This window comes from Mustela nigripes, chromosome 1, assembly GCF_022355385.1.
Source record: "Mustela nigripes isolate SB6536 chromosome 1, MUSNIG.SB6536, whole genome shotgun sequence".
Taxonomy (NCBI): domain Eukaryota; kingdom Metazoa; phylum Chordata; class Mammalia; order Carnivora; family Mustelidae; genus Mustela; species Mustela nigripes.
The window spans coordinates 235,120,081-235,135,107 of NC_081557.1; the positions used below are offsets into that span (position 1 = coordinate 235,120,081).

Below are 15,027 nucleotides of genomic sequence, written 5' to 3' on the forward strand. Positions count from 1 at the left end.
CCAGATGCCCCAGGATCTATTAGGTTTGAACCATTGCTCAGATTTGATGGTTTCTGGCCTACATAAAGGCATTTCAGATCATTCAACCCAATATAAAATATTTCTAATGAGCAAATGACAAGCTATGGAACAGAACAGAAAGCAGATACTGTGAGTTAAAAATAGTAAGGGTTTGTGGGCACCTGGGTGGCTCAGGGGGTTAAGCCTCTGCCTTTGGCTCAGGTCATAATCTCAGGGTCCAGGGACCAAGCCCCGCATCGGGCTCTCTGCTCAGCAGGGAGCCTGCTTCCCCTCTCACTCTGCCTGCCTCTCTGTCTACTTGTGATCTCTCTCTCTCTGTCAAATAAGTAAAATTTTTTAAAAAATAGTAAGGGTTTGTGCACTTGTTTTAGAAACACCAAAGAGAGGAGAAATTGCAACACCTGGGAGGAGACATCAAGAGGCAAGCAAGTCTGAGGGGAAGAGATGCTGTCACACAGATAAAGGACAATTCTAAGCCTGTCCAGGTCACAAGGTGACCTTGAGCATTAACTAGCCTCGAGTCCTTAATTGTAGGCCTTGATATTTTTTCTTCCTGATACAGCTTGTGGCTCTTCACCAAACTTTTCTTTTTCTTTTTTTTTTTTTTTATATTTTATTTATTTGACAGACAGAGATCACAAGCAGAGAGACAGGCAGAGAGAGAGGGGGGAAGCAGGCTCCCCGCTGAGCAGAGAGCCCCGGGATCATGACCCGAGCCGAAGGCAGAGGCTTTAACCCACTGAGCCACCCAGGCTCCCCACCAAACTTTTCACTAATTTTTCACTTAATGACCTACTTTATGCCATTTTATATTTATATTTATATTTTATGCCATTTATATTTTCACACATTCAGTCTTATTTTCTCAATAAGATGATTGGCTCCTGAAGGCACATTCTCCTGCCATTTATTTCAGCCTCTCCGGGCAGGGCAAATCAAGCATTAAGTAAGCACTCAGTGCATACCTATTAAACAGACTGGAAACCTATCCTGAGGCTCTGTTATCAGAAAGCTCAACTGGAAATATAAATTCTGGGAGGACCAATAGTAATAACAGGCATCTTTGAGCACTACCTCCTACATGCCTTATGGTCTGCTACATATTTAATATATACGTTAGCATTGTATCTAACAACTTTACAAAGGGCATTAGAATTAACTTCATTTCACAGCTGAAGATACTAAGAGATTTCAGAAAGGTGAAGTGAATTGTCCAAGGCCACATGGTAAGTTCCTGAACTTCAAGCCCGAACCCAAAACCCACACTCTTTCCTGCTTTGTATAGTCCCTGCCACCCTTCTTTAATAAGGGTAATAATAACTGTTATATTAATAATAATAGGGTTATAAAAGAAGAGTTTTAAAAATAAAATCGTCTTAATAATAATAATGTTATAAAAATAATAGTCATAGTAGTAATAATAATGGCTTATGTAGGAGTTACTCCATGCCAGATACTGTTCTAAAGTCCTTTACATATATTAATTCAGTCAGTCTTCAGAAGTCTAGAAGGTGGGCTCTATTATCCATTTACAGGATTTTGAGAGTGCATTATCTTGGACTTCTAAGTTAGGGCTAAAAGGAGATTCCATAGAACAATGAAAGATCAGGACTCTCTGCCTGCCCCTTGACAATCATATAGGAGAGGCTTTCTGTTGAAGGCACAGGAAAAGGCAGACAGAGAACAGACTTTGAGATCATCAGGGTTCCCTGATAGCTCTCCCCTGGGTCACCCTGTGTGTCACTAGTTTGTCCATGAAAAGACTTTCTACCAGCCAAATTACAATACGTGTGAGTAAGGACAAGAAAGATTAATGATATTTTCTTCTTATCAGGCTCATTCAAAAGTTTGGCATAACTACAACACAAATTTCCGCCCACATCAGAAGGGTTTGGTGTCAATCACATTGGGATCCCATTGGATTGAGCCAAACAGATCTGAAAACATGGTGGATATACTCAAGTGTCAACAGTCCATGGTTTCAGTGCTCGGGTGGTTTGCCAACCCTATCCACGGGGATGGAGACTATCCAGAGATGATGAAAAAGAAGTCGTTCTCCATTCTGCCCCTTTTCTCTGAAGCAGAGAAGAAGGATGTGAGGGGCACCGCTGACTTCTTTGCCTTTTCCTTTGGACCCAACAATTTCAAGCCCCAGAACACCATGGCTAAAATGGGACAAAATGTGTCACTCAATTTAAGAGAAGTGCTGAATTGGATTAAACTGGAATATGACAACCCTCGGATCTTGATTGCTGAGAATGGTTGGTTCACAGACAGTCATGTGAAGACAGAAGACACCACAGCCATCTACATGATGAAGAATTTCCTCAACCAGGTTCTTCAAGGTTGGTTGCACATTAGCTCGATTTTTTAGACCTTTGAATACTTATACCATAGGACACTTAAAGTCATCTTCAGACATGATTATGGTTGTTGGGTTTTCCCATTGACCTATGTTAATGTTTATGTTAATTTTATGTTACTCTCATGTCCTTTTTAAATAAAAGTTTGGGTACAGAATAATACTAGACTGTAGATATATACCCTTAATTGGCAACAAGGGGCTTATCATGCTTTTTTTTTTAAGATTTTAAAAATGTATTTATTTATTTGAGAGGGGGGGTGCAGAGGGAGAGGAAGAAAGAGATTCTCAAGCAGATTTCGAGCTGAGCAGAGAGCCTCCTGCAGAGCTCCATCTCACAACCCTGAGATCATGACCTGAGCCAAAACCAAGAGTCAGACTCTTAACCGACTGAGCCACCCAGGCACCCTGATGCTATCTCATTCTTTTTAAAAGAACATATACTACAAGAGATATTCCCCAAAGTTTTCTAACAGTAGTAACGTGGTCTAAGATGCTGAAAGCTTTTCCTGAAATTGTGCTTTTTTTAAGGATACCTGGGTGGCTCAATCGTTGAGCATGCCACTCTTGATTTCGGCTCAGGTTGTGATCTCAGGGTCGTGGGTTCGAGCCCCATAACGGGTTCCATGCTCAGCGGGGAGTCTGCTTCTCTCCTTCTCCTCTTCCCCTTCCCCCAGTTGATCTCCAAATAAATAAATCTTAAAAAAAAAAAAAAGAAAGAAATTGTGCTCTTTTTATTCTATTACATGACTAAATGGTGAAAAGGTCTGAAGACAAACAATGAGCCATGAATGGCAAAGCTGAGTAATTTCTGTTGCTCCTGGATATTTCTCTGATCCCTACTAAGCCCCTCCTTCCTTTTCCACTACTCAAGTAGTGACATCTACAGGTGGCTGATTGAAATAATGAAGCAGAAGATAAGACCACGTTGTGGTAGGTCTTTCCCCTACAGAGCTTGGCTCCATTTCACCAAAGAAATTCTCAGCAGATCTTTCTAGAAGTTTGTAGCTCTCTTTAGAAGTCACATGCCAGGATGCCTGGGTGGCTCAGTTGGTGGGGCGGCTGCCTTCAGCTCAGGTCATGGTCCCAGGGTCCTGGGTTCAAGTCCCACCTCTGGTTCCTTGCTCAGCAGGGAGCCTGCTTCTCTCTCTGCCTCTGCCTGCTACTCTGCCTGCTTGTGTTCTCTCTGTCAAATTAATAAAGTCTTTGGAAAAAAAAAAAAGAAGTCATGTGCCTAGTGGAGCATGCAGCTATCTCTCTTTTTTTAGGATTTTATTTATGAGAGACAGAGTACGTGTGACTGAGGTCAGAGCAGAAGGAGAGGAACAAGCAGACTCTGTACTGACCACCAGAGTCTGTCACGGGACTCCATCTCAGAACCCTGAGATCATGACCCGAGTCAAAACCAAGAGTCAGCTGCTTAACCGACTGAGCCACCCAGGCACCCTTGAGGATGCAACTCTCGATCTTGGGGTGGTGAGCTCCAGTCCCATGATGGGAATATTTATTTACTCAAAAGTAAATAAACTAAAAATAAATAAATACACAAACTGATTAATTCATTAATTGATTATTTAAAATTTAGAAGTCGCAAGCCTAGAGGAAAGGTTCTGCTGGAGAACTTTCAGGGAGGGTCCTCGGGGAGAGCAAGATCTTGTTGCCCCAAACTTTGGGAAGAAGCAGCATGAAAATGAAAGCTTTTAAGAAAAGAAAAATAGTTTGAGGTTGATTTGGATATTTGTTACTTTTACTGTTGCTGTTGATTACCATATTTCATTTTTACCCAATTTCTAAAAGTTATTGAATCACAGGTGCCTGGCTGGTTCTGTCAGTAGAGCACGAGACTCTTGATCTTGGGATTGTAGGTTCAAGTCCTACATTGGATATAGAGATTACTTAAAAAAAAAAAAAAAGTTATTATTGAATCAGAGTTTTTAATGCTAGAAAGATCCTGAGAGATGTTTTCCAACCTTTTCTGTTAAGAAACTTGCCCAAGAGCAGCCTCCTAGGAGCACAGCAGCCTCCTGTGCCCTGCCCCTCTGCTGGCGCATTCTCCCACAGCACTGTCCTTGTTTCTTCTTATATGTACGTTCACTTATGTTCATTCCCAAAGCTGATTTTTCAGTCCTTAAAGGGTAGTTTCATAGAAGATGAAATGGGACCTAACCCAAGCTTGAAATGAGACACTCTTGATCACGAACAGACATCTGCCTTGGTCCCAAAGGGTTCTGGGGGATTTCTATGTCTTCTGGTGCAGATTTGCACACTACTATTCTCAGGAATATTTTTAATTTTATTTTTTTAAGATTTTATTTATTTATTTGACAGAGATAGACATAGCAAGAGAGGGAACCCAACCAGGGGGAGTGGGATAAGGTGAAGCAGGCTTCCCGCTGATCGGGGAGCCGGATGAGGGACTTGATCCCAGGACCCTGGTATCATGACCTGTGCTGAACGCAAACGCCTAACAACTGAACCACCTGGGGCTCCAAAGAAGAATTTTAAACTTGACCCTTGAACCGTGTCTTTCCCTTGTTGTAGGTAAGGGGGAGGAGCATTCCGGATGAAAATAGCTGCCGCTTTTCAAGTAGCAATGGGAATTTTCTATTGTCTATCACAAGCCTGCAAATGAGGATAAAAGTTGTTTCCCCATATGCTCCCGGCAACACGTCCCCCGGTAGATTGCGAATCAGAAACACAAACCAGAGTGAACATCTCTGCTTTTCTTCCTCTGTGCAGCTATAAGGTTTGATGGAATACAAGTGTTTGGCTACACTGCCTGGTCCCTCCTGGATGGCTTTGAATGGCAGGATGCTTACGCCACTCGCCGAGGATTATTTTATGTGGATTTGAATAGTAAGCAAAAAGAAAGAAAGCCCAAGTCTTCGGCACTTTACTACAAACAGATCATACAGGAGAATGGTTTTACTTTCAAGGAGTCCACCCCAGATGTGCGGGGTCAGTTTCCCTGCGACTTCTCGTGGGGAGTCACCGAATCTGTCCTTAAGGTGAGTGACGGCTTATGAAGTAACTCTAAATGGGTGCAAATAGGTCACAGTGTTTTTTTTTGTTTTGTTTTTTTAAGATTTTATTTATTTATTTGGCAGACACAGATCACAAGTAGGCAGAGAGGCAGTCAGAGAGATGGGGAAGCAGGCTCCCTGCTGAGCAGAGAGCCCAATGCGGGGCTCGATCCCAGCACCCTGAGATCATGACCCGAGCCAAAGACAGAGCTTTAACCCACTGAGCCACCCAGGCGCCCCAGGTCACAATATTTTATTTTGTGGACTTGATGACAGCCGTCAGACAATAGCAAATATGATTATTTGGAGGTTCTGGAGGGGAGTTGAGAGGAAGAGGAAGGAAGATGAGATTTGGTGCTTTCCCAGAGCCTTTCTTTCATATGCCAGAATTTCTCTTTGGCGATGGTGATGAGAGGCTGCCCTCAAGAAGTATATGGTCTAGGGCTCTCTGCTCAGCGGGGAGCCTGCTTCCTCCTCTCTCTCTCTCTCTGCCTGCCTCTCTGCCTACTTGTGATCTCTGTCAAATAAATAAATAAAATCTTTAAAAAAAAAAAAAGAAGTATATGGTCTAAAGGGATCTTAGTCATTGGTCAGTAGCATCAAAATCACAAATTTTTTTTCTAGATTATGTTTTGCCAAAAGCCAGTTATTGGTGGCCCTTGATTTAAGTGGTTCCTGTTCTTTGACAGGTTTGAAAAATTTGCCTTATCTCTGTATCCTCGTGAGGTCTCCCATTCTCATTCATCACCTTCGTTACATTACTCCTTAAATGCCGCCTTCTCAATAAGGCTTCCCTCCACTCCAAAAAAAAAGAAAAAAAAAGAAGAAAAATCACAATCCTCTCATTCCCCTTTCTTCCCTGTTTCCCCTGTATATCCTATTCATCACTAGCTAACATACTATTATGTACTTCACACATTTTTTTCCTTTAGCCTTATCGAGAGGTAATGGACATGCAACATGGTGTAAGTTTTTTTTTTTTTAAAGATTTTCTTTATTTATTTGACAGAGAGAGATCACAAGCAGGCAGAGAGGCAGGCAGAGAGAGAGAGAGGAGGAAGCAGGCTCCCTGCTGAGCAGAGAGCCCGATGCGGGACCTGATCCCAGGACCCTGAGATCATGACCTGAGCCGAAGGCAGCGGCTTAACCCACTGAGCCACCCAGGAGGACAACATGATGACTTGATATGTTTCTGTATTGCCAAAAACGATGACCACTGTAACAAAATTCCCCTTTCTTTCTGCGGTGAGAACATTTAAGATCTATTCTCCCAGCAACTTGAGAGTATGTCATACTAGTATCATTAGCTATAATCAGCAGGCTGTACATCCGATCTTCAGAACCTAATTTTGTCACTGGAAGTTGGTGCCCTTTGACCAATATCTCCCTATTTGCCTCCCCCACAGCCCCTGATAACTGCTTTATGGATTTTTGTTGATCGTGTTTTCCCCTTACTAGAATGCAAGGCTTCCCTGCATGAGGGTGGAGAGGTTTGACGCTTTGCTCCTCGCTGTGTGCCTGACCAGGGCAGCCACGGAGCACCAGCCACGTACCATGCAAAGTGACATTGTTCAAGTCAATTTTTAGGGCCAGATGAGCCAATTAGAGATCTCCTATTCCAAATCCTTCATTTTACGGATTAGAAAAGTGAGACCCTTTGGTTCCTAATTGAGACCTAAGTGACTTGCCCGAGAAAACAGAAATAGTGGCAGAACTGTTAACAGGCAACTCAAAAACCCTGTATTTGCAGTGCTCTTGTCACAATAATAGCAACTATCTTTTAAGCTCTTATTATGTGCCAAGCATACAACTGTTGTATATATGCACATTCTCTCTCCTAAATCATAAAGCCCTCATTTTACAAGCAAGGAAACTGAGGCTTAGGGAGGTTACATAACTTGTTCAGAGTACCCAGATCTGTTTCCTGACACCATGCTATAAGACGTCACAATGCCACACTACGGCCTGTATTCTAGAAGCAGATGAAAAGACAGCAAGATCTATAAGGGATGGGGTCAGACAAAAGGGCTCAAACCATGAGTGAACAGAGTTCTCAGGTCATGAATCTCAATGCCAGTTGATACTTAGGCATGATTTAGTAAAGGCTCAGAGATAATAACAGGAGAAAAGACACAGAGTAACCTAAATACAGAAGTGACTCATCTTCACTGTGTGTCCCCTGTAGAGCCAACTACTTACCCAGTCGCTGTCTCCACCACATGGAAAGGAAGGCCATCTTTTCCCTACCACTTCAAATGGGTTTATATTTTCTATAATTCCACACCCAGAGAAGAAATATCCCAGGAGAGACAAGAGTTCCTGCCTGTACATGACACAACCTGAACGTTTCTGCTTTACCTCAAAACCTATTTGTGCCCCAGTGATTAGCTGTGAAGGTCTACCCCATCGGGGGCCCCTACCCCTACTCTGAGGAACAAGAGTGAATCACCTGTGGCAGGGGAAGCAGTTCTGTGATCAACCAGTTCTGAGTTTCATGCTTATGCCTGGAGCCCAGTGAGGCATCAGCTTCCCTTGAACTTGGACTAAGAGTGAGGATGAATTGTTTGCCAAGGAAAATTAGAATGCTTTTTGAAAAATCAGCCAGAGGATGTATGAATAGGTGCCCAAAAAAATTGATGTCTTCTATAGAGTGACAAAATTAAAGTAACACCTGAAAAATAGTAGTGAGCCTACCCACAAACATCCCCATCTTATTTTCCCCAGCCTCTCAGTATTCTTTTCTCCTCTAACATTTGGTATTGAGAAATTTCAAATGAGTACAATTAACACCCATGTTCCCTTCATCAAGACTGACCAATTGTTAACATTTTGCCACATTGTTTTATCTCTCTTTTATAAGCCAGTGAAAAGTTGCAAACATTATTATTATATTATATATTATGTATATAATATATATATTATATTATTACCCAAAATATTTCTACTCAAATGTGTCTCCTAAAAATAAGGACAGTCTATGTCATTATAATATTGTCATACCCATAATATTTAATATTGATTCAATATAATCTAACATACATTCCATATTCAAATTATCCTAAATGTTCCCAAAATGTCCCTTATAGATTTTTTTAAAAATTTTAGATCAAGAATACAAACAAGGATGACACATTCATTGTCATTCATCTTTAGTCTCCTTTAACTCAGAATAATTCCCCCAAGAAAGGTATTGGGATTTTTGAAGAGCCCAGACCAATTGATTGTAGAATGTCTCATGTTCTGGATTTGTTTCTTTATTGGATTTGATACAGTTCTGGAAAGATACTATGTAAATGAAGTTGTCTGTTTCCCAATATATCACATCAGGAAGCACAGGATATCATTGTTTCATTATGGAAAATGTTAATGTGTTGAAGTAGTAGTTACCACATTTCTTGACTAAGGTAACATTTGCAAGATCTCTTCATTGAACGGTAACTTTTCCATTTGTAATTAAGAAGTAATGTTCTGGGGGTGCCTGGGTGGCTCAGTGGGTTAAGCCGCTGCCTTCGGCTCGGGTCATGATCTCGGGGTTCTGGGATCGAGTCCCTCATCGGGCTCTCTGCTTGGCAGGGAGCCTGCTTCCCTCTCTCTCTCTCTGGCTGCCTCTCCGTCTACTTGTGATTTCTCTCTGTCAAGTTAATAAATAAAATCTTTAAAAAAAAAAAAAGAAGTAATGTTCTGGTGACACTTTGAGACCATATAGATATCCTCCTTCCGAACAGCATGTCACTAAAATGGTCTTAATATTGATTCATAAACTTTACCTGAACTATTACTTTGCAGAGTATAAAATGGTTAATTTCTAATTATTCCCTCTTCATATATTAGGTAATTCTATTAATTTCAATGCATTATAATTCATTACTGTCATTGTTTTCATTAGTCCTTTCGATGCTCAGATTATCTCAAAGGTGGCCTTTCAAACTGCTCCTGTGTCTTTCTGACATTTCCTTTTCAGTTTTTTTTTTTTAAAGATTTTATTTATTTTTTTTATTTGACAGACAGAGATTACAAGTAGGCAGAGAGGCAGGCAGAGAGAGAGAGAGAGAGAGAGGAGGAAGCAGGCTCCCTGCTGAGCAGAGAGCCCGATGCGGGACTCGATCCCAGGACCCTGAGATCATGACCTGAGCCGAAGGCAGCGGCTTAACCCACTGAGCCACCCAGGCGCCCTCCTTTTCAGTTTTTAAGTACATCCTTATTTTTTCTGGCATAAGATGTACCAGCATCACCTCATTCTCTTCCTGCCGCAGACTGGAATAAACCATTTCTCCAAGGACTCCAGCATCCTCTCAGTGGGAAACAGAATTTTAGGACTAAGCTCTTGGGAGCTAGGGTTGAGATCATGGTTCACCACCCCCAATTAGATCTCTTAGCATAATAATCATACCCACTTGCTAAACTGAATACTTGTTGGAGGTTTTTATTTTTTTTTAAAGATTTTATTTATTTACTTGAGAGTAAACATTAAGAAGTAATGTTCTGGGGGTGTCTGGGTGGCTCAGTGGGTTAAGCCGCTGCCTTCGACTCGGGTCATGATCTCGGGGTTCTGGGATCGAGTCCCTCATCGGGCTCTCTGCTTGGCATGAGAGAGAGCATGAACGAGGAGAAGGTCAGAGAGAGAAGCAGACTCCCCATGGAGCTGGGAGTCCAATGTGGGACTCGATCCCAGGACTCCAGGATCATGACCTGAGCCGAAGGCAGTCGTCCAACCAATTGAGCCACCCAGGCGTCCCTGTTGGAGGTTTTTAAAAGACAGATTTTCATTTGATCTTGCCTTATCTCATAGCAAGATTGCTCTTTCTAAACACCCTTTCAATATTAAGATGTGCTGAGGTTTGAAAACACTGAGATTGCCAATCTAAGCTAGAAGGATTTTACTCAAATAATTATATGCAGATTTAACTTCATGCTCACATGATCGGTGTTCTCTCAGTTTAATGTTCTAGATAACTGGTTGGCAGATGGTAAGTGGGCAGTGATATGGTTTTGTAATTAGACTATGAAGGATGACACACGAGAAAACAATTAGAGGGAAAATATTTACCAAAGGTTAATTATCATTTTTTCCAGGTGCACTTAAATTCAACCACAGGAAGAAAAGTTACTTGGAAACAAGTACAGAACTTGTATTTTCTCTTATTAATTTCAAATTTGGAAGTGTTTTTTCTTAAGCTCTCTTCTGTTTTAATTTAGCCTCAAAGGCCTTGCAGGCAATTATTACAACCACGGAAAACTAAACCCAAGTAATGGCTACCTTATGTTTGTAGATTGCTTTAGAGTTGACAGAGTGCTTTCCCAGAGTCATTGACTCGTCACAACACACCTGTGAGGCGGGTGAGATTACTCTGTCACTAGACAGAGTTGCCAAGCCCCAGTTTCAAAAGGGTAAAATGAGGAAAGGAGTCGAGAGTTAGCTCCTCAGTGGGGGGTGGGGTGTAACACATCATCATCAGATCCAAGAGTCAATTTGGGAGTTTCTGGGGAAATTTTACTGTTTTTTTCCAGTCATAATCCAAACATCTTGCCTTAAGAGGGTGTTCTGTATTCTGTTGGATGAAGAAATGCGGTGTTCTCACAGGCACGTCGGTGGGGACAACATGATACACATGTGACATCACTTGGACTTTTCAAATATAATGTGTTAGAGAGTTGGACTCAGCAAGTGCAAGCGGTGATTTGCTACCTCACTGGCTTCTTTCAGGAACTGTGGCTGGGTCAACCAGCCACCTCAACTCCAAGTCCTGGTCTCCATGAAATCCTCTACGACTAGAATTTTAACTTTGCTGTCAAGTTATGGCAGGGTTTGGAAGGTCCAGCTTTCACGATTCCTTATGAGGGTACAAGCCCAATTTCCTGATGCATTTCAACAGAATCATGTGAGCCCCACTGGGTGACTTCAGTTTTTAGGACAAACGAACTAGGAAACAATTTCTCAGGGGGTTCTGAAAAACAACTTGTCTTTGAGGCCAAGCCCCTGTATGGTTCCTTCCCGGTTTTCTGGTCTCCCTGGGAGATTTCAAGAGCTAGAAGGGAGGTTCATCCAGCAGGACTCTTCTATGATGTCACCATGGGAACTGCAGGAAAGGGCCGGTGGTTTCGAAGGCTACATGCATCATTTATTTTCTCTATTGTCAGGAAGAGGCACAATAAGATGGGGCCCATCTTCCTCTTAGACGATGCATGCTAAGGGCCTGTCTGTGGGGTGTGATTCACTTGAATGTGCTTGTTTTTCTGGATGCCTGGGTGGGTGGCTCAGGCAGTTATCCATCTGCCTTGTGCTCAGGTCATGATCCCGAGGTCCTGGGATGGAGCCCCACATCCGGCTCATTGCTCAGCAGGAAGCATGCTTCTCCCTCTGCCCCTCCCCACTGCTTGTGCTCTCTCTGTCTCTCTCTGTGACAAATCAATAATAAATAAAATCTTGAACGTGCGTGTCTTTCACAGCCCAAGGTGGTGGCTTCCTCCCCACAGTTCAGCGACCCTCACCTGTACGTGTGGAACGTGACAGGCAACAGACTGTTGCACCGAGTGGAAGGGGTGAGGCTGAAAACGCGGCCAGCTCAATGCACAGACTTCGTCAGCATCAAAAGACAGCTGGAGATGCTGGCGAGAATGAAAGTCACTCACTACAGGTTCGCTCTGGACTGGCCCTCCATCCTTCCCACGGGCAACCTGTCCGTGGTCAACCGACAAGCTCTGAGGTACTACAGGTGTGTGGTCAGCGAGGGGCTGAAGCTCCACATCTCCCCCATGGTCACCCTGTACTACCCGACGCACGCGCACCTGGGCCTCCCCACGCCCCTGCTGCGCAGCGGGGGGTGGCTGAACCCGGCCACCGCCCAGGCCTTCCGGGACTACGCCGGGCTGTGCTTCCAGGAGCTGGGGGACCTGGTGAAGCTCTGGATCACCATCAACGAGCCCAACCGGCTGAGCGACGTGTACAGCCACACCGGTAACGACACCTACCGGGCGGCGCACCACCTGCTGATCGCCCACGCCCTGGTGTGGCGCCTCTACGATGGGCGCTACCGGCCGGCGCAGCGCGGGGCCGTGTCGCTGTCCCTGCACTCGGACTGGGCCGAGCCCGCCAACCCCTACGCCCGCTCGCACTGGCAGGCGGCCGAGCGCTTCCTCCAGTTCGAAATCGCCTGGTTCGCAGAGCCGCTCTTCAAGACCGGCGACTACCCGCGGGCCATGCGCGAGTACATCGCGCTCAAGAACAGGCAGGGGCTGTCGCGCTCCGCCCTGCCGCGGTTCACCGAGGAGGAGCGGCGGCTGGTCAAGGGCGCCGCCGACTTCTACGCGCTCAACCACTTCACCACCCGCTTCGTGATGCACGCGCGCCAGAACGGCAGCCGCTACGACGCAGACAGGGACGTGCAGTTCCTGCAGGACATCACCTGCCTGAGCTCCCCCAGCCGCCTGGCGGTGCTGCCGTGGGGGGAGCGCAAGGTGCTCGGCTGGATCCGCAGGAACTACGGCGACGTGGATGTCTACATCACGGCCAACGGCATCGACGACCGGTCTCTGGACAACGACGAACTGCGCAAGTACTACCTGGAGAAGTACGTTCAGGAGGCTCTGAAAGGTGAGGCGCGGGCCGACCCCGCACCAAGGCACCGCGGGCTCGGGCGAACGGAGAACCAGGGCAGGAGGCGCGCTAGTGACCGCGCCCGCTCCTGACGGGAAATTCGGCAAGGTTAGAAAAGTATGAACACAAAACACAGAGCACAAAACCAAGTCACCTGAAATCTCACTCCCGCAAACAAGCTCTGTTGGTATTTTACTGGATTATACCGTCCCAGCAAACTAGACAGTTTTAGTACAAGTGGAAGTTTTGTATCCAAATAAAGTATCACACGATGTGTCCCATGTCACTAGAATTGCCTTAATTTTTTTTTTTTAAGATTTTTATTTATTTGAGAGAGAGAGAGCAAGCATGAGCAGGGAGAGAGGCAGAGGGGAAAAGGGAAAAGCTGACCCTCTGCTGAGCAAGTAGCGGGATGCGGGGCTCCATCCCAGGCTGCTGGGATCATGACCCGAGCTGAAGGCAGACCGTCACCGGCTGAGCCTCCTAGGCGCCCCGTCTTAATATTATTTTAATGATTGCTTAATATCGCATCATATGGACACATCTTTACGCATTTAAGCATTCCTGTTTGACCTGGGTTTTTTTTGTTTTCTTTTTTTTTTTTTTAACTAAAACAAGTACCTTTGAATATAAATCTTTGTCTTCATTTCTGATTATCTTCTTAAGGACTGCCCACTGTGGAATTATTGGGTCAAATGTTATAAACAGCAGTTTCCATCCCCCTGCCCAAACAAGCTCTATTTTTTAAGTATTTTATTTATTTTTGCAAGAGAGTGTGGGAGCACGAGGTGGAGGGGTGCAGAGGAAGGAGACGCTCTGCTGAGCAGGGAGCCTGACACACAGGACTCGATCCCAGGACCCTAGGATCATGACATGAGTCAAAGGCAGACATTTAACCAACTGACACACCCAGGCACCCACAAACTGTAATTTTTTTAATACTTTTTTTAAAAAAATTCCTCAATTTTATCTATTTTAGTGGAAGCAAGCATCAGTGTTTGAGAGTATCTTATATACTCTTCCCAGTACTGGCTAACATTTTTTAAATATTTCTAAATGTCTACAATAGACTTGTTAAAGCAACAAAAAGATCCCAGAAATATACTTATTTACTGAGCACCTAATACAGGCAGAAACTCATCACTGAACAAAGTAAAGATTACTGTCCTCATGAAGCCTCAATTTTTGTGGGATGAGAGTCAACAGATAAGATAAATAGCATGTCAGAGGCAAAAAGTTCTGCAGAGAATAGCAGGGAAGAGGGTGACCCGGAGTGGGGTGTAGGAGTAGTTACAATTCTAAGGCGTGGCTGGGGAAGTCTTCAAAGACCTGGAGGAGCAACAGGGCAAACCTGTGCAGTTCTCTGTGAAGTGTTCCAGGTGAGAGAAGAGCAAATGCAAAAACCCTAATATGGGAGCATGCCTGGCCTGCGTGAGGTTCAGAAAGAAGGTCAAAGTGGTGGAAGCAGGAGCAACAGAAGTAATCAGAGATGAGGTCAAGGAAATAGAAGAGGCAGATCAGACAGGGCTTAGTAAGCCATCAGAAGAACTGTGGCTCTTACACTCTGGAATTGGCAGGCTATGGAAGGTTTTATTTTTTTTTATTTTTTATTTTTTTTTAAAGATTTTATTTATTTATTTGACAGAGAGAAATCACAAGTAGATGGAGAGACAGGCAGAGAGAGAGAGAGGGAAGCGGGCTCCCTGCTGAGCAGAGAGCCCGATGCGGGACTCGATCCCAGGACCCTGAGATCATGACCTGAGCCGAAGGCAGCGGCTTAACTCACTGAGCCACCCAGGCGCCCTATGGAAGGTTTTAAACAGAAGGGCACATGATCTAACCCATACTTTTAAAAAATCACTCTGGCAGCTCTTTTTGGATACGTTGTAAAGGACAAAGAACAGAATCAGGGAGGGTTGGAGTAGTCTAAAAAAGAAATAATGGGGGATTGGATTAGGTTATTAAGTGGAGATGGTGAGAAGTGGCTAGATTTTGGATTTATTTTGAAGGTAAAGTCAACAGAATTA

The 15,027-nt window shown here is 44.1% G+C and overlaps 1 protein-coding gene across 1 annotated transcript in view; it reads left to right on the forward strand.

Moving 5' to 3' along the window:
* KLB (klotho beta) overlaps nt 1–15,027 on the forward strand; it is a 35,052-nt gene that overhangs the window by 16,798 nt on the left and 3,227 nt on the right. The window contains exons 2-4 of the mRNA XM_059382659.1: nt 1,856–2,366; nt 5,123–5,391; nt 11,854–12,997. Coding sequence (XP_059238642.1) covers nt 1,856–2,366; nt 5,123–5,391; nt 11,854–12,997 — 1,924 coding nt within the window. The remainder of the gene's footprint in view (nt 1–1,855; nt 2,367–5,122; nt 5,392–11,853; nt 12,998–15,027) is intronic.